This window comes from Excalfactoria chinensis, chromosome 1 (assembly GCF_039878825.1).
Source record: "Excalfactoria chinensis isolate bCotChi1 chromosome 1, bCotChi1.hap2, whole genome shotgun sequence".
Taxonomy (NCBI): domain Eukaryota; kingdom Metazoa; phylum Chordata; class Aves; order Galliformes; family Phasianidae; genus Excalfactoria; species Excalfactoria chinensis.
In genome coordinates, this window is record NC_092825.1 from 76,262,078 (window position 1) to 76,281,045 (window position 18,968).

The following is an 18,968-nucleotide window of genomic DNA, read 5'->3' on the forward strand; positions in this document are numbered from 1 at the left end:
TGAAAGCAAATTAGATAGGCTGGGCATCAAGCAATGCCTTCCATCAGTTTTCTCCACCCACTGCTGCAGTCTTGACATTTTGTTCATTCCATCAGTGCCAACTGCCTCAGAAAGCCAGCTGCAACACCTACTGGAAGGACAAGAACACCATCAATGAGGAGAAGAGGTGGGGAAGCTGCTCAAATTTGAGGTGAGGAAGCTTTCTTCAGCCTTAGTCCAAGCAGAAGACAGGGTTCTCTAAGAAGACAGCAAGCTTGCTGGCTACCGTGTCCAGGTCACTGGTGTTGGCATATTTGAGCAGATTGGTGTTCTTGACAAAGTAATGCTTGAGGAAGTGCTGGCTCACACACTTGTGCAGCTTCTGCACCAGCCTCAGGAAGGCTTCGTGAAAGCAGCGCCAATCCTTGGTGCGTGGGTATTTTTCGCACGTCCAGAATAGCACTGTCTGCAAGAAGCAGATGGGAGAGAAGAGGTGTTAGAGGTTCTGCTGAGGGCTCACACGGCTTGCTAAGGCAGTTTAAGTGCTGGTAAGTGGCTGACAGCCTTGGAAACTGGAGTGCCTCGCACTGCAGTCTTCCTGCATTAATCATTCTGCAACAAAGGGATCACAACCGACAGCCTAAGGGAGAGCCCCTTCACCTTCCCCTGGCTGCCCCCTTTCCTTTGCCTTGCAAACCTCACTGGACATACCAAGGATCCTGCACGGATGGCCAAAGCAGGCAGGGAAGGAGGATTTGCATAGGCCAGGGACCTCCACAGAAATGACAGGTATTTTAAGCTGTAGAAAATGGTCTGTTGTACAAGTGTAGAAGCCAGTAGGTGCAAGGAGGGAGAGAATAATAACCATATGAGCATCGCTGTTAGCTTCAACCATACTTGTGCTGAAGATGCACACAGATTTGCTTTCTGAATGTACTGGGATTCCAAGCAACTCTTGCCTGTCTTCTTCTGACACACAATACAGCATGTGTTATGATCTCTTTCTCCCAGTTTATTTCATGTGATACGATAGAATTATAGAATGGCTTGGGTTGTAAGGGACCTCAAAGACCATCTATTTCCAACCCCTTACTGTAGGCAGCGTCACCAGCCACTAAATCAAGACTGAGCAGGAACCCATGAAGCCTAGCCTTGAATACCTCCAGGGTGGGGCATTCACAGCTTCTCTGGGTAGCCTGTTCCTGTGCTTCACCACCCTCTAAGTGAAGAACTTCTTGCTAACGTCTAACCTAAACCTCCTCCCTTTCAGTTTAAATCCATTCCCCCTTGTCCTATCACTATCTACCTGCGTAAAAAGAAAAAACAATAGGTAAAAAAGTGAATTCCATATGATTATTGCTCCCATAGTATTATTTTTATCCCACCATACTGCATTTTTACAGATGTTGCTATGTTTGTGAAGAATTTTTTGGAGGTACTTACAGTTATTGTACCAAAAAATGCAATATTGACCATCTTAATCAACCTGAAAATCATTTCTAAGACAAAAAAGTCACTGATCTTGGGTGCAAGAATTCCACTCAGTTTCTTAGTGTTCTCTGAATTCAGATTTTCTTTTGTGGATTCAGTGCCCTAAAGAGACCCACAAGAGATGCTGTGAGACACAGCTGAACTAAAGCCTTTGATTCCTCTGCTTCTTCAAAGTTAAGAATTTCATCAAAAGCAGGCATTATTGTCCAGATTGCCTGTTTTCCCCCTCCACCTTGCCTTGCAATAGCTGTAGTGCTGAGGAATTTCTTCTCAGATTGATAGCTTTTCAAATGTGAGCAAATTTTATTCACAGCTGCAATAACCACAAAGTCTTCATTTTTGATGTTGCCAGGGAACAAAAGACATGGTAAGGAATTCAACCTGTAGCTTAGGAAGAGCTACTCCTTGGAGGTTTACAGAGCAGTTATCTCCCATCAACATCACTGCTGCTTCAGGCAGTTGTTACAATGAAGTTTCCAGAGGTAAGGAAAATAGTGCTGCTATTCCAGTCAGGTCTTTCAGACTTCCTAATTATGAACATCACTGCCCTATAACAGATACTGAGACCGTATCATGGTGATGCCTACCTGAAGGTGATAAGCTGTGATGACAGGCTTATTTCCAGCACACCAGACATCCTCCTTCATCTGTCTCATGACTCTGAAGCACTTCATGCGACAACCACCATCTTCGTCAAGGCCTTCCATGAGCATATGCTCAGCACGGGAGAAGCACAGCTGCCAGTGATAATGGGAGCGGGCCAAGAGGTCAAAACCAAGTGACTGTGGACAAAAGGGAAAGTGTGACGCAAGATCAGAGAGGCAGACTTCTCTGAGTAATGCAGAGGGATGTTACAAAGGGGTTGTTTATTAGCAGAAGCAGCAAACATGGTTAATGCTCCTATTGTAACTCCTGATTGATGAAACAAGCAATTTGTTTTGTTTCCTCATGTGGTGACACTGGTTACTCCCAGGAGATTCAGCTCTAGAGGTGCCAGGTGCAGTACAAACAGTGCTACTAAAGCTGAGGCACAGCTCTACAGGCACTTTGCCATGGAGCAGCAGGTCATGAGCAAGTGGGGAGCAGGACTGGAAGTCAGAACTCGATGTGTGAGATCATGGCAACTAGAGCTGATCTAGAGTGCCAGAATCTAGCCAAGGGGAGGAACAGGAAAAGGGCAGAAGGAAAATGTTGAGCTAGTGCTCCACTTGCAGAAAGATCACATGAGACAAAGCAGAACAGCAAGAAAAAACACACTCGGCTAAATGGCCAGAACTATTTGCAAGAAACTCATGCAATAGACAGTTAAATCAGTTCTCCCTCCAGAGAATTCACCATCATTAAGGGAAGAAGTTCTCAATAAAATCCAAATAATTTGAAATATTTCTTCTCTACAGCCTTCCAAACCACTATCGCATACCTGCAAAGGAAATTTCTGCACAGACCTTACATTTGTCTTTAGACTGCTCACCTTGATGCACTGCACTTTTTCCTGAGATGGCCAACGCTTGAGGCAACGAGGCCACCGAGCTTTCTCAGGCCAGCAAGTTGGAATCTCCACTGTAGGGGCCAGCTCCACCTCAACCTGGAATTCTGATGTTTCCACAGCCACTCGCACCACTGAGCTGAAGCTCTCCAGCACCGTCACTTTGTCTGTCAAGGAACAACATGAAAGGTGATAAAGGTGAAAAGATCCTCTCCTCAAGCCAAGCAAGGGGTTGCATAGTGCCCATGTCCAAATTGAGACTTGCAGTTCCACCGCTGTCTTCACTTCAGTGACATAAGCAGAACACAAGTAAAACCTTATTTCAATCTGCCCAGAGGTAGGAGAGCAGAGGAAAAAGTAAACATGGGCAATGTTGGTCCAACTGTGTACATGGAAGAAGTTTCTGTCCCTGTCATTCAGGATGGATCACTGTTCCTTCAGCTTTGCTGTCTGAGCCAATGATGTGATCATGCTCTAACCCACTGAAGTAAATACAAAGCAGATTACCATAAGCAGTTTAAGTAATTGTGTGTTAATCCACCTCAATTCGACTGACACTGGCTAGGGATTCCAATTCCAAAAGGAGTTCATGCAGCAGACTTGAAGGGACAGTGATGAACATTTAGGATGGTAACAACTTCTGTTTTCACTGAAGAAATATCCACCCAGTCCCAATGGCAACTTAGCATCTCCTCCAGGAAGCACAGTGGAGTCTGTCCCCAGTATAACCTTATAAACATCAGTAAATCTGGGTGTTATTTCCCCACTGAGCCAAGCCTGGCACCAAAACAGGAGCTCAACAACTTGATGAGCTGCAGCTAGACACAATGGCAGGTTTTCACCTCAACACGATGACTTCCACATAAGTAAAGTTTCGGATGAAAGCTCTTTCCATATGATCTTTTCTGTGAGCCTTAATGGTAACATTTCATTCTCAGCCCTCTTTTCCTTTCAGTAATAACAAACAGCTTCCGGCAGGAAGAATGCAATCATCTAGCTGAACTCGACTTTAACATGTTTTCTCCTCTGAGTAAAATTCAGAGTGCCATCAGAGGAGGTGAAATATGTTTATGTTTCAAGAATACAGAAGACCCGTATCAGGCTGCTGATGGGTAAAGACATTCTGGAAACACGATGTGAGAAAAGGCACCACGGTCTGATCTTGACCATGTCACAGTATCTTAATGTGAAAAGATGAACACAAACCATTCAGCTTGGATGAAGCCATGTGTTCATTAGCTGAAGTCTATAACATGCCTTTAGGACGCTAAGAATTAAATATGAGGATCACTGTTTAGGCAGCATTTTGCTGCAGATGTCGCAGCTATGAAGGCATGTTGCATGCACCACTGATTGCATTATGTCAGCACTTCCAGCACAAATTGCCACAGGATATACACAGGCACTTTGGAATTGCTCACAGAGGGATCAGCACCACTACTGAAAGCAAGTTTCCATGATATCTACTGAATAGCCTGGGCACTGGGGAAAATGGAGCACTTGTCCAACAGACTTTTCGTCAAGTCCTCCTACATACTGGAAAGGTATGGACATCTAAGGCTTCCCTAGAACATTACCTGCCCTATTCATATCTTCAAACACATCTCCAGCTTACGCACTTCCCACGTATCCACTTTTTTCTACAGCATCTTTCTGACTAGTCAAGCTATATTGCAGCTGCCGTACCAAAAAAAAAAGATTACTTTCCCCCCCCAAATTCCTAACTGCTTTGAAAATCTGGGTTGCAGCTTGGCTCAGGGAGATTATGCTGTTTTTCAGCTTCTAATTATGTGAATGACCCAAACATTTTGTGTATCCAGTAGTTCCCCCTCTGCTACCTGCAGACAGCCAGTTCCACTTATACCCGTCCCCACTAAACTCACTGGATAGGTTACAGGAAACAATTGACTTTTCCACCAGTTCTCGGAAGACGATAAGGACTTTGGCTGGAACCAGATCACCTTCAATGTTCACATCTGTTTCGTGCCACTGCTGAAGGGTTTTTGAGAACTGTTCCACCTCGAGCCATTGATGCAGCTCCTCAGGGTCCCGCACAGAGGAGAGTAGCTTGGCTCCATGCACAGTGTAATAGCGCCAGTGTCGGACCTGGCTTTCCCTGTACCCAGTCAGGCCACGCAAAGGGACCGTGATGAGGAATTGGCTCGGTGCTAAGACCTAGGAGAGTTTAGAGAGATTAAGAGTGCAGGCAAGGGCAAATCAGTGATCATGAGGGTTAAGGAAGTAACACATGCAAGTGGAAGCTTTGGATGGAAGGAAAAAACATGGTAAAATAGGAATGATTGGATACATCCAGGACCTTTTCCATACCTGTCTGAAATTTACCTTGGAGGTACACAGAGGAAGAAGAAATTGTCCTATAGTCTGATGTCCTATAGGAGTCTAATGTGACAGGCATGGCCCACACAAGAGAATAGCACACTCTGGCTGATCTGCTACCACATTTGCCGTAGTTTTCCCTGCTCCTTGTTATTTCTAGTTTGCAATTGTACAAAATGTAATAACTAACAGCTTCCAGTGAGCAGGAGAGCGTCAGAGAGCTTGTTCTGAGATTCAGCAATGAGAAACAAAATAGTTCAAGTTCTTAACTCAAGCCATTAATAGAGATAAGCCTAGAGTTCCACAGTTCCACAACTATAGCAAAAGTGCACTTTCTGGATCTTTTCCAAAACCCACTGATGATATTAGTAGAATAAGACCACAGTCCATCCATTTTACAAGCATTTCACTCTGCCTGACTAGAACACATCTGTCCTCCATTAAGGAGACGCAGACATCAAGGTGACGCAGACATCAAGGCCAGTGACATGCCTGAGCCCACACCGGCAGCGGCACTCAGAAACAACTCCAGGTTTTGGCTTGTGTTGTATGAAGCTGCATCTCCTGCTGAGCGAGAAGCAGAGTAAGGATGGAAGAATGATCAGTGGATAACACCCAGAAGGAAGCTTTTTTGCAAGACAATTAATTGGCCTCACTGAGTATAACCATTCTCCAACCAAACCAGTGATCAACCAGCATTTGCAGAGTGCGTAAAGTGAAAAAGAATTTCAGAAAACCTCATACAGGTTCAGGACACAGCCAGTATTGCCAGGTTTGGAAGTATTTGGCAATCTTGGCTCCAGGTGTTCGTTTCCAAACCCATTCAGAATTTTACTATGTTGACTCTGATGCTTTTCAACTCTCTTGAGTCCAAGCCTTACTTACACTGGCATTAAGAAGGAGAAAGAGCTTTGTGAGCAAGATGTGGTGACAGCAGCTGCTGGAAGGTGGTTACCTCAATTAGGTCAATTAAGCACCCTTGTCATTCTCCAGAAACAATCCCAAACATTCAGATAGTCTTCAGTGTAATTTAGGATTTAAAATTTTACTGCAGAGGTGCCAAGGCCCTGAGGGCACTGACAAGATCTTAATGGCTCCTACTCACACCTTTTGCCCATGGACTTCCATTTCAGCTTAGCCTCAGACTGTGCTCCTTTCCATAACAAAACCAGCTTGTATGGGGGTGGCTGTCATCCCCCTCAAAATCAGAAGGTCATGCCAGAAGAGCTGGGAAACAACAGCCCAGCTGAAGGCAAAAGGAGAGATGTGTTGGGGTATAACACTGAACTGGGTCCAATGCAAGCGTCTGTATATTCATACCAAATTCAGCTGTGCAGCTGGTGTCCTCGTGGCCTAAAGAAACCCCAGGCCTGCATTCATGCTCTGTCATGCCAGACTTCAGGCCCCAAACAAGTCACAGGCAATGGACTAGGAGCATCCAGTTCTGCAACATATAATCTGCAGCCAACCTGTTGCATTAAAAACCTGCCTGCAGCATGTTGATCAGTTTAAGTGCAGCCAGGATGTCTCAGGCAAGTGGAAGCATTAGGTTAGAAATACAAGCAATAAATAAAATTTCTCGCAGAAAGGCTGAGATAGCCACGGGAGGACAAGTTAGGAGAGCAAATTGTCTGGAGAAGAGGGTGGGTGAGGAGGAAGCAGGCACCAGGAAGGTGTTGTACCTGGATGGATGGGTGGAACGGGCGCTTTCCCCGCAGCAGAGCTGACCACTTGGCCAGTAAGGCCGGCTGATCCTGAGAGCAGCAGAGAGGAAAACGAGAATCACATAGAACAGAGAGAAAGCATGTGGCAGGTCATTCATTCACCGAGCAAAGCTGAAAGCGTACTACAAGGCTCTTTGCTAAAGGAAAGAAATCCCCCCTTCCAGCATCACAGAGCTGACCGCTTGGCAACTTGTTTGGCCAGTTCTGTACTAGGAATTACTCTGGATGTTAACCTGCTCCTTGTATCTTTATTGAAGCCTCCATAGCCTTTGCACCAGAACTGCACAGATGACAGCTGCAAAAAACAATGGAGCACGACTTGGAAGCTATAAGAAGTGAGCTATTTAATTTGGTCTCTCTGAGCTTTAGTTCAAGTTCATTTATTGAAGATTTTGGCTTTCTGCCCATGTGTTGCAGAAAAAACCCACTGAATATCTATACAATTTGTTAAAATTCCCCACATAGCCCTGTGTATCTAAAAGGAGGCGTGTAGTTTCTCAACAAATCTACACCCTGCATCAAGTTCAATTAAATCCTTTTAACCAGAAGCTGGAAGTTCTGAAAAGTCACCATAAATTTAATTTACAGGGGAAAAAAAAAAAAAACAAATACAAAAAAAGATGCAGCAAAATTAAACACAGAATTGTTAATATACTGACTTTCCCTTGACACAAGCCTCCTCTAGGGTGAGTTATCTCAACAACGATATGAAAGATTCTATTTTTTGTAAGCAGAACAGACCAAGTCAAAAACATTTTTCTTATTAACCCATTCTTTGCTGTATCTACAGCACAAAGTTAGCCAGCCCTCCAAGTGTGATTGTCACTAACTTATAGCACTGGGTTAAATAGCAAATCTGACACTTTTAAAGAAAATATATTTCAGGAATTTCATTTAAGCTGTGGGTGTTCAGACCAGCCTACAGTACAACAAGTTACTGATCAGAATAGATTGCCTTGTTTTTGTGCCGTTTTGTTTTCCAGAACCATTTTACCTTGGCCTTGGTTTTGTCGGTCCTCACAAGCCAAGCAGGTTTGTTCCAGTGTGAGAGGTGGGTGGCAGACCACAGAACCAAGGAAGGTGTGGATCAGGATGTGGCACTGGGTTGTGGCACTGTGGTCGTTCCTACTGGCAAGCACATCTGCCTCGGGACACATGCTATCCCAGAAAAAGATGTAAATCTGAATGTGTTTATCCTCAGAGCAACAGCCAGTTTTTAGACTGGGTGACCCTATTCTGCCTCCACCTCTATGCCCTTCAAGGAGCTTCATACCCAGAATTCTTCCCTCTCATTTGTAGACAGCTGCAGAAGTTGCCTTATGCTTTCACACGCTGTGCATCTATCCGTAAGTGGCTGCATTTTAGTGTATGGGTTGACATAACTAGAGTATGTAGTCTACTTCAGATGAGAAGGATCATTTTCATCTGAAGTTGCCATTGCTCTCAGTATTACTTATAGCCTGTGCTAAGTAGTCAAAGGAAATAATAAGTCTTCTGTCACGCCTGGGACAGGACAGTGTTGTTTTGGTATCTGATGGTCTAAAATGGCTTCTCTTCTCCCACTAACAAGTATGCTTCTTCCTAGGAAAAAGAAGTTCTAATTCACGACCAAGGAAAAAAAAATAATATATTTTTCTGATGACGCGCTTTATGTTCACAGCAGAAGAAAGCTTTCTGAGGTGACAGGTTTTCCACCTGTGAAAAATATGAGTCATAGCTCATACAGTCATGGGCATTTTTTCCTCTTCGTGTTACTGCAGTACTTTTTTTCTTTTTTCTTTCTGTCTTTTGGCTTCTGCTTGCAGATTGACAGCTCTGGCAACAGCATCTCTTTGTAAAAGCAGCAGCTGTGAAAAAAGACTCTGCCACATTCACCCATCCCTCTTTGATGCACCTCCAGTATTAAGATGCCCATAGGTAAGTTCTTATGACTCAGCCAGTCACAAGAATCGCCACACTGAAATGTCATCGTATCTTCTGTGGTGTTTTACTTGGAGGTACTTGTCCATACACTTACAGAATGGAAAATCACTAACTGATTTCCTACAAACCACAGACACTATGCTAGATCTCTTGTCCGTACCTTAATATTCTCATTGTGAATGCCAGAATTGGAGATGGCCTGGAATCGTGTGGCCTTATAGCTGATTTCTGTGGTCAGTTGCTGGATGATTTTCTGCACCTCCTCCACTGTTTTGGAGACCAGAGAATGGCGTGGTTCTACCTGTCAGTTCCAAGAAAGACACTTCATATTACATATAACTGTAGTCTTTGTCTCCAGTGGTAAGAACAATCAGCTTGGTGCACATATGTGCCTATGCTGCAATGGGAATAAAGACTTACTCCCTTTAGATTACAGTCAACTTACCATGAGGCAGAGCTCTTGCTGGTGAACACTGAAAGGCAAAATTCAAGATTGCCAAGTATTACTTGATATTCTTATGCCAATATCGATGAATGGAAGAGAAGGAGTTAATTACATGATGAATTTGCTAACAACTAGCTGGAGCCTTGTTCTTCAACCATTTTGATCCAGGACAGCCAGCTATGCCCCTGCAGAGCCACTGTCAGTTGGATTACTTTTTGCTCCAAGAGCTGGCAAGACTACAAGAATCACAGATACCTCATGCATTAGTCATATTGCAATGGTATGTGGCAACATTTAGCTGCCCATGTGGTACACTGAAAATATCCATACTATCATCGTATCTGAGTACAGGTTCTGTTGAGGGCTAGGAGTCTGTGTGACCTGGTAGATGGTCCTTCAATTCCAGTAGCATTAGTGAAATTATTTATGAAAAAAATATTTCAGTGGAAGGTCTGAAGTGAAGAATGGATAACTGCTTGCCTAGTATCCGTTATCCATGGAAGAGCAATTGACTAACGCAACTTGAAGATGAACAGAGTTGGAATAAACTCCTTTCTCGGCCAACAAAGCTGATTGTTGGGGTTGTTCCATCTGGAGGAGGCTTAGTGGAGACCTTATTGCTCTCTACAGCTGCCTGAAAGGTGGTTGTGATGAGGTGGGGTCAGCCTCATATCCTGCATAACTAGTGATAGGACTAGAGGAAATTGCCTCAAGTTGTGACAGGGGAGATTCAGGTTGCAGGTTAGGAGCAGTTTCTTCTCTGAAAGGCTGATCAGGTTCTGGAATGGGCTGCCCAGGGAGGTGGTGGAGTCACTGACCCTGGAGGTGTTCAAGGAACATTTAGATGTTGTACTGAGGGACATGGTTTAGTGGGGAAATCTTGGTGATAGGTGGATGGTTGGGCTGGATGATCTTGGAGGTCTTTTCCAACCTTGGTGTTTCTATGATTCTTTGAAAGGTAACAGTATTTTTACTAAGCCTTTTTAGTACTTACAAGTGGGAAATGCATCAAGACAGCAGCATTATATTCTCTTTTCCAGACTCTCATCTACCTTTTGTATCCTGATTTTTTGCCGTTAACACCACAATAGTCGCTTATGCTCATATCTAATACAGATGCAATACATGTATCCACCTGTAGCTATAGCTATTTTCTTTCACTAGTCCAGATGAACGCCTTAGTTCTTAGAGCACTTCAGTAAACCTGACTTGCTCAACAAGACACCTAATGGCTCCTTCAACAAGCCAATGTTGAAACAAACTGTTTAAAGTATATCATCACTGTTGGTTGGCCCAAGCTGAGGTCCAGGACTGCCCCTGTACTCCTTCTTCATGCTGTGTTCTCTGAGTAGTACCTGTAAGAAACACTTCCTTCTATCTCCAGTATCCTGAGAGAATTCATTCAACCCAGCACGGTCTCATTTAATTGCGCCTTCATTGTCTCCTGGTTAAACTTCAGCTGTTGCCACAGTCTTTAGGACAGTACAGACTCTAAAAATTTAAGGGAGGTACCACTAAACACCTCCACCTGCATGTAGATCCTCATCACTGAGGCAAGTATGGAAGAACAAATGACATGAGACATGCGTTACCCACAGCTAATGCCAAATATCTACCCACTCTGCTAATGCAAAATTATACCTTCCTACAGAAGGGAAGACATAAACATCAGAAGACAGAGCATAAGCAAGCGAATGCAATTTCTGAAGGGCCAAGGAATTTATCTAATGTGCTTAGCACCAGCATGAACACGCTGGGAGAAAAGGCAGAAAAAGTTTGCCATCAGGCAGCCATTACTATCGCCTATTGACATTCCCATTACCAAACCTGACTTCGGAAGTTTGCCAGAACATCAAGGCTGATTGAGGCTTTATTATGGAAGAAAGAAAAAGGACTACGATTGACTGGAGGTTGTGAAGAATGTTTGAGTTTGCTTTTAATTTCCCAGTCACCTGCACTAAGTGTGCACTCGCATATTTCCTTTGCTGGACAAATGGGTTAATGAAGAAGTCTCTGGTATGAGAAATTCATTGCTACAGGAAGAAACTATTAACAGTAAGCCACCAGAGCTGGAAGGCTGCTAGAAAACAGATTTTCAGTAAAAAAGGAAAACATTTGCTTCTATGAGCCTCAGAACTAGGCTCCACTGTACTAATGATGGATGTATGATCAACTTCCTTGCACATGGCTTCCTTCTGCTCCCTCTTTTATAGCTCTATAAATCCTCAGAGAACGGTTTGCTGTTATAGCTCAGTGTATGGATTCTGATGGAATGGTCATCCAGTGCAAAACGCCGAATGGGTGAAAATGAAAGATCTCAAAGGAAATTGATTATTTGACACCGAAACATTTCCATAGAAAAAAAACAAGCATTTCTCACCAGCTGTTTCATGGTACTAGAATATTTCATCCTTTTCTGAAAGAAGGACCTACAGCTTTCCACTGGAAGTCGTTTTTCATTTTAGTTTCTTGCATTTTGTAATGGAAAACAAACGGATAGGAATTAGCTAACCACTGAGATGAAGCACAAGCTTTAAAAAAATAATATATTACAGCTCATTTAGAATCCCTTTCCATAGAATGTACAGTTCTATTGATTTATTTTTATTGTTTTACTTCATTTCAGAATGGAGAAAAATAACACAGTGCTGGAGTACCTCTATAAAATAGAAAACATGTCTCCATCCTGCCTGTACTGAGACATGCTATTCAGTTGTGGTGTACAGTGAAGTATCCTTAGCTGAGGTGACAGACAATGGGAGAATCCAAGCTGTTTCCATCTCGCCCCAATTCCTACATGCATCTTTTTAAGAAGCAGCCACTGCTGTTGTGGCTTTGGTCTTGTATCTATCAATCCAAGACCACTGGACAAGGAAAGACGGGAGGACTTCTCCCTAGATTAAGTGCTACCGATCACAGCTCATCTCGCATCTGGAATTATGAGAGTGGGAACAAAACCTCAGGAAATATGAAGACATAAAAGAGAACATGCAACTCGGAAAACAAGGCTACCAGCCAAGATCCCTGATAACATTCTGCAACAGAAACCTAGAAATCTCATTAGAAATACAGTTCTCATAAAACTTCACCCAGTCTTGTCTCAAAAAAAGAAGACAGAAGGCAAGCAACTAACTGTCAAGTTTGGCACCCTTCAGAATCAACACCTAGTGTGGGAGACAGAAAATCTGGACAGATAAAGCCTTACCTTGCTCTGGATGTAGATTTCTACATCTTCATCTGTGAATGGTTTCATGGCAAGATGGTCGTCACTGTTCTCTAAAGTGTGAATTCACTTGTTCGCCTGCATCTGGAAACAGGAGGGACACTCAGAGAGAGCTGCTCAGAGCCACCTTGTCCTGTAAATTGCAGATCGCCTAATTCCTCTGTGCGTGAAGAAATGGAGAGAGAAGCAAGAAAATATGCCTTCCCCCTCCTCTCCACTCCCCCCTCCCAGGCCTGAATAGCCCAACTGCTTAGGAAAATTAGCTCCAATTATTATTTTCTAAACCTGATCATTATTATTTTTACTGTGATGACTCTTAAATGGTACATCTCGCATGCAGACACACACCCACAAATATCCCAGTTACTGCTTCGTCTCAGCAGATCCTTTCAGGTTGCGCTGCAGACCCAGTAGGCTCATGCACAGCATTATCGTTCTGTGCACCACAAGCACCTCCCTGTCTCTCTACTAACCCTTCACTAAACCATTCATCAAACACTGCCAGTTATCCCTTGTTGACTTCAATCCACCCATTTTCCATCGGAAACACTGTGGGTATTTTTACACTCTGATCATTCAGTTGGATTGCGGTCTTCAGCCTCTGCTCCTCTCTCCTTATATCTCCTCTCTCTCTCCGGCTGTATTGACAGTAAATACCCTGCTGCCTGTCCCCTCCTGGTTGCTTGCTTTGCTTTCTTTACAGTAAACAGGCAGAACGCTCTCCCCCACTTTCTGCCAGCAGCTCAGCTAACAACCCCGTATGGATAATTCAGCAAGAAAAAACAATTGATCAGGACTCATTGATCCAATGAGGGTTGCTGGCTTTTATAAAAGAGGGTTACATCAGCACATGGAAAGGAATAATGGAGTATATGGGTGAGACACAATGCTGCTTCCTTATTAAGGAAGGCACACTCTACTTTCCAGTAAAATCTTTATTTCCCCTGCAAATTGAACTTTGACATCCCTTGACTGACATTATCACCACAGCAGCTGGCAAACAGCAGCACATCTGTATGTACTGCGTGCTATCTCAGAATCTCAGAGTAGGTTCTTTTGTTGCTGGGTATCTTTTGTAATCATCATTTCTTATTAAGAGCTGAATGCTAAGTATATTAATGTGGAACCAATACCTGAGGACATCCAATCTCCCAGAATCTAGAAATCAAACTTCTCTCCGTGCCTCCCCAGCACCAAAGCTACCTTTCTCCTTTTGCTGAGAGACTTGGGGAGTATTCACAAAGATATACAGAATCCCAGAATGGCTTGGGTTGGACCAGACCCCAAAGATCAACAAGTTCCAACCCCCTTGTCACAGACAGAGCCACCAGCCTCTAGATCTGGTACTAGGCCAGGTTGCCCAGAGCTCCCAAACCTGCATCCTGGACACTGGAAAAAATGGAGCCCTCTATTTTCAGGAATCCTACCTCATTGTGTCTAGTTTCAAGACTTACTGGGTGTCTTTCACCCGAGGAGCCAGTGGTGTGAGAGCTGTGCTAGGAAGGTCAGACAAAAGGCAGGATCCAAAACAAGGTGACACCCAGAACATCAGAAGTGTATTAGGAAGCAAGGAGTCAGTCTCTTGCATCTATAACGTCTCTCCTCATGACATCTTTCTGGAGTCTCAGGTGCTGGCAGACACACAAAAAAGCATGGGTTTGGTTATTTTTTCTTGTATACAATGACACACCTTAAGTTTAACATCCCTTTCCATTGTAAGCACTTCTCCAAGAGGGCCTCGATGTCCCCAGCTCTGTCTCTCTATAGAGAAGAATATGGCATAAGGATGTCCCTCAGGATGCTTTCACTTTTACATAGCTATCTGACCACTGACAGTCCCCCAGTTTCTGCTTGATGAGCATCCATTGATTTATCCAGCTGTTCACATGCATTTCCAAGCCAGGCTTCAATATCTTGTTCTTCTTCAATCATAGTTCCCTGCTGATCTATGTAAATTATTTTGAAATTATTCAGCTGTACTACATACTCCCCCTTTGTTTTATCTCAGTTCCCACGTAGAACCTTCTAACAGCATTCACTGTGGCCAATTTCCTCTGTACCTCTTCTGTTTTGCACCTGTGCCCTTAGTTGCTTATTGATATGCTTCTAAGAGTATTCAAGGATTTCCTGATATCTCCAACTATACTGATCCTATGATAGATCATTTCTGTTTGGGCCTTTGGCAACATCCAGAGCTGGATATGATTGTGGTTCTGGGAAGCCCACACAAAAGTATTCTGTGAATATATACCTTGACTGGTATTAGACTGGTTCTTCTGTCTTCTGAAGGTGACAATTACGGATGCTTTCTATGTTTGTCTGGCTTTCCTTTCTTCGCTCTTTAGTTCTATAGAGATGACAAATATATTTCAAACATGAAGTCCAAAATCATTTGAACCGTGAAATGCACGACAACAAAAAAAATCACAAACATCATGTAAATAAGAACAGTAGTATTAGCTGTACAAGAAAGTCTAATACTGTGGCATTTTTCTGTTTTGAAACTATCTGGAAAAGCTACTCATACGGAACAGTAAGCATGCATTAAAAAGCCTCTACTAAATCACACAAATGAGTTAGCCCAGTGTACCACTTGTGACTCACAGATGATCTGCAGCGGCAACAAACAAGCCCCACTGAAGATGATGCTGCCTTCTAGATGAAATACAACACTTAATTTGCAGTTGCTAATGATGACCCATCACTTCTTGCTCTAATTACCAGAGGCATTAAGTCTGCTGCCAAAGTGCGTACTTGGGTCAGGAGAGGCTACCGAAACAAATCATCCCCGTAGATTTAATAATCTCTGACAGTCCTCTTGCCTTCTTAAACTGTTGCCCTGTTTCTCCCCATTAGTGGACTAAGTGACTGTACAAAATGATAACTGTAGCTTGAATCCCCTATATTTATGCTGTAACAGTCTTTAGCAGCAATGGCTCAGTATTACTGAGTCTCCATTCAGAGGATACTAACATAACATAACCAGACTATTTAGGAACACAAGTTCTGTGTGTTGATTTGTTTGGTTTTCTTTTTGTTTGCTTTGGTGGTTGTTTTTGTGGGAGTTTTTTTGTTTGTTTGTTTTGTTTTTCACTTTGTCTTTCAACAAAAAGAGATGGACAAAAGGGATGCTTCAGTGACAAAAGCCTGAGATGGGCTACAGGGAAAATAAAGTGTTGCTAATTCACTATGACAGCATCAGAATCACGTATGGATGCCAAATTGAAATGCTTCTCTGCTCATTCCCACCCCTCACCAATCAATACTTGGCAAGCTCCAAAAGCTCCTACTACTTGGTCTCACTACCATGCGCTCTTACATCAGCCCTGGACCTGTACTACACAGCAAGCAAGTTAAAGGCTGATATCCTTTCCACACTAAGCACAGCACTGGGTCAGGTGCAGCCCGATAACTTTTCTCCACTTGTGACCAGACCAGACACATCAGAAATAAAAGCAACTAGACTTTGTCAGAAAACAGTTCTCTCACCTGGGAAATCTTGACCTTCAAAACAATTTCAAACCCGAATCTTCAGGAGAACCAGCCAAGGATGCAGACAATTCTGAAAATTACTGAGACCGTGAAGCAGTCGCCCTCCACTGACCACCCCGACTAGTAAATTCATGCAAATAGGAGTCTGTTTTGCAGCAGTTAAGAAGCAAGTCACAGGGTAAGAAACACACAACGTATGGCTTGGCTTCTGGTATTGCTAAGATCACTGGCACCCGGTGTGGTGAGCTGTTCAGAGAGCATGGAAATCTCCAAGTTCATAATGGTCAGCTCAAGGGGCAGCACAAGGAGACAGGCTGCACCAGCTCTGAGGTTCCCAGGACAGCTCTGACTGAGACACAGGCAAGGAAAGGCACCATTTGACTTCTTAGGCCATGCGTTGCCCTCTGGAAATTCATTGAAGTAGTCAAGTTTGGTGCACCGAGATTTAAACCAAATATGTCATCAGGCCATTTCCAAGTGTCTGTAAAGGATACTTTTCCTCCATGGCTGTTTTATCCACCACTAAACTACAGGGACTGATCTCGTTTCAATCGGGAGGTCCCACCATCCTGAAAAGCTACTTGCAGCCAACATTCATACAAACAGGAGCCTTCCAGCACTTTTATTTATATGCCTGGGTGAATGGCCTGAATGCCAAAAATGAAATATAAAACACCAAGGAACTCTCACTGATTGAAACACATGGTTGGAAGAGCTGCATCTGGAGGAAACACGATATTTGGCAGAGCACAGTGCGACTGGAAAAGCATTTAGCACTAGAAGTCACGGCAGGTGAGAAAAAGCTGCTGCACTTTTGGGCTCAGCATGGTTTTGCTCAGCTCCTGTTAGACTGATTACTTTCAACTGTCAGGAAAAATACTTTAAATACAGAGGCACAGTAACTCCAAGATCAAGACCGCAGCCAACTTTTAAAAGAGCCAGGAGTAGAAGCACGCTTACTGCAACGGCTGGTCTATGTGGGGCAGAATCAGATTGTGCCACAGCGCTTCTAGGAGCTGGTATGTTTCTGTGGCTGCCCTCCAGAGCACAAACAACGTCCACTTTTATTATTTTTTACACTTTGCTTTTGTGTCCGAATTGACCTGATTCCTAACTTATTGCTTGAGTCTATGGTAGTTTGAAGCAAATTGAATAAATCACTTGTGCTCAGTAAGAATAGTCACTGCAATGCAAACTCACTTGGGAATGAGGGAGTCGAGCTGGCATCCCTGCTTATGTGCTTCATCCAGAAAGTGACTGTTGAAAAATGTGCTCACTGGAGCCAGAACTAGAAACTAGGTTTCGTATCTCACAGGAAGTGGCAGCTCCATGGCCACGAGGTCTATTGCTTTCTCTAGGTGAAAATATAATTACGTTAGAACAAAGAAGCCAGATTCAGCAAGTGGGTGAGAAGGGTTCCAGCCTGAGAGCCGGATCCTTGGGAGCTACTTAGAACAGAATCGTGGAATCATTAAGGTTGGAAACCCCTGTAAGATCGTGCAGTCCAACCACCAACCCATCCTCACCATGCCCACTAAGCCATGTCCGTCTACATGTTGAACAACTCCACGAACAGTGACTCCACCACCTCCCTGGGCAGCCTGTGCCACTGCCTCACCACACTTTCTAAGACATTTTTTTCTAACATGCAACCTGAACCTCACCTGGCACAGCTTGAGGCCATTCCCTCTTGTCCTATTGCTGTTACCCAGGAGAAGAAGCTCCTTGACCTCACCACAAGCTCCTTTCAGGGTGCTACAGAGAGCAATCAGGTCTTCCCTGAGCTTCCTCTTCTCCTGACTGAACCAGTTCCAGTAAGACCAGTTTCCTCAGCTGCTCCCTGTAACATCCATGCTCCAGACACCACATTTTGCACTTCTTTTGGATATTTCTGAGAGCTGGGAGATGTAATTGTACGGGAGGGAGCAACTCACATGGAAAACAAAGCAAGAGTTAAGGGAGTTGGACTTCAACACTCTGTGTGAACCTGAACGACATCAAAGCATCTGTGGTTTCGTGCAGTCTTTGCTGGCAGTATGATCTACAGTAAAAGAAGCCGTTTGATCACACTTCTCAGCTTGTGTCACACCACGCACAGATAATAAACATCAAACATAAAACCATTAAGTGTTCCCCAGGATATGTTAACTTGACTGCTGTGCTGTATTCTGAGGGAGATTTTGTCAGCATACCTTTAGGAATGACCAGAGATGAGCACAGGGAAAGCACAAACAACTGCATGTTTTGGATGGGATGAAGGGAGAGGAGGGGAGGATCGTTAAGCAACTCTATAGCATGAGGGCCTTGAGGGAAACAGCTGCAGAGAGAACAATAAAACACAGACAAGAATGAAGGCACCATCAGAAGGGCGAAAAGAGATCCACTTTATTAGGAGGACACTACATGTACCACAGAGCAGATGGAGAGATTCAGCAGACAGACTGCAGGGAGAACTCGCCCTTGTCTGAAAGAGTATCTCAGCAGAGGTTTCAGTTGGGTCTGCTCAGAGAACTTCTAGACAGAGGAGATCATGACCTGCATTGCTACACACTCCAGCTCCAGTCACTGGAATACAGCTAACAGCTTCCAGCCCAAGTTGTGTCTGGCAAATAGACGTCATTCTTGTAGTTGGCAAGTTCTAAAAATGTGTCATCAAGAGCTGGCAGCAAAAGGAGGAATGCAATTACATTTTCTAAGCAAACTTCCTCCTCTACCTGAGACCATAAAGCTATACTGCTTCACACAACTCCACACTGTCAGCTGCCCAGCCCTTTCCACTTTATTGGCTGCTTTATGCAGTCAAAGCCAAACTGCCCAAGGAAAAAGGGTCAATCATTTGTGCTGCATCTGTTCCAGGCTGCGGCATGG

General features: G+C 43.8%; 2 protein-coding genes across 2 annotated transcripts in view; both read right to left on the bottom strand.

Moving 5' to 3' along the window:
• Window positions 1-211: 211 nt before the first annotated feature.
• MAB21L3 (mab-21 like 3) lies at window positions 212-14,170 on the bottom strand. Its single transcript, XM_072335772.1, has 8 exons — window positions 14,063-14,170; window positions 12,591-12,692; window positions 9,101-9,241; window positions 6,976-7,047; window positions 4,840-5,131; window positions 2,942-3,123; window positions 2,058-2,252; window positions 212-445 (listed from the first exon to the last, which is right to left on the bottom strand). The coding sequence occupies exons 2-8, from the start codon at window positions 12,636-12,638 to the stop codon at window positions 212-214; spliced, it is 1,164 nt and encodes a 387-aa protein (XP_072191873.1). The 5' UTR covers window positions 12,639-12,692; window positions 14,063-14,170.
• The window catches only part of SLC22A15 (solute carrier family 22 member 15), a 49,380-nt gene continuing 44,538 nt past the window's right edge, over window positions 14,127-18,968 (bottom strand). Inside the window, exons 13-14 of the mRNA XM_072335752.1 lie at window positions 14,860-14,955; window positions 14,127-14,239 (exon numbers count right to left, since the gene is read on the bottom strand). Coding sequence (XP_072191853.1) covers window positions 14,871-14,955 — 85 coding nt within the window. The 3' untranslated portion in view covers window positions 14,127-14,239; window positions 14,860-14,870. The remainder of the gene's footprint in view (window positions 14,240-14,859; window positions 14,956-18,968) is intronic.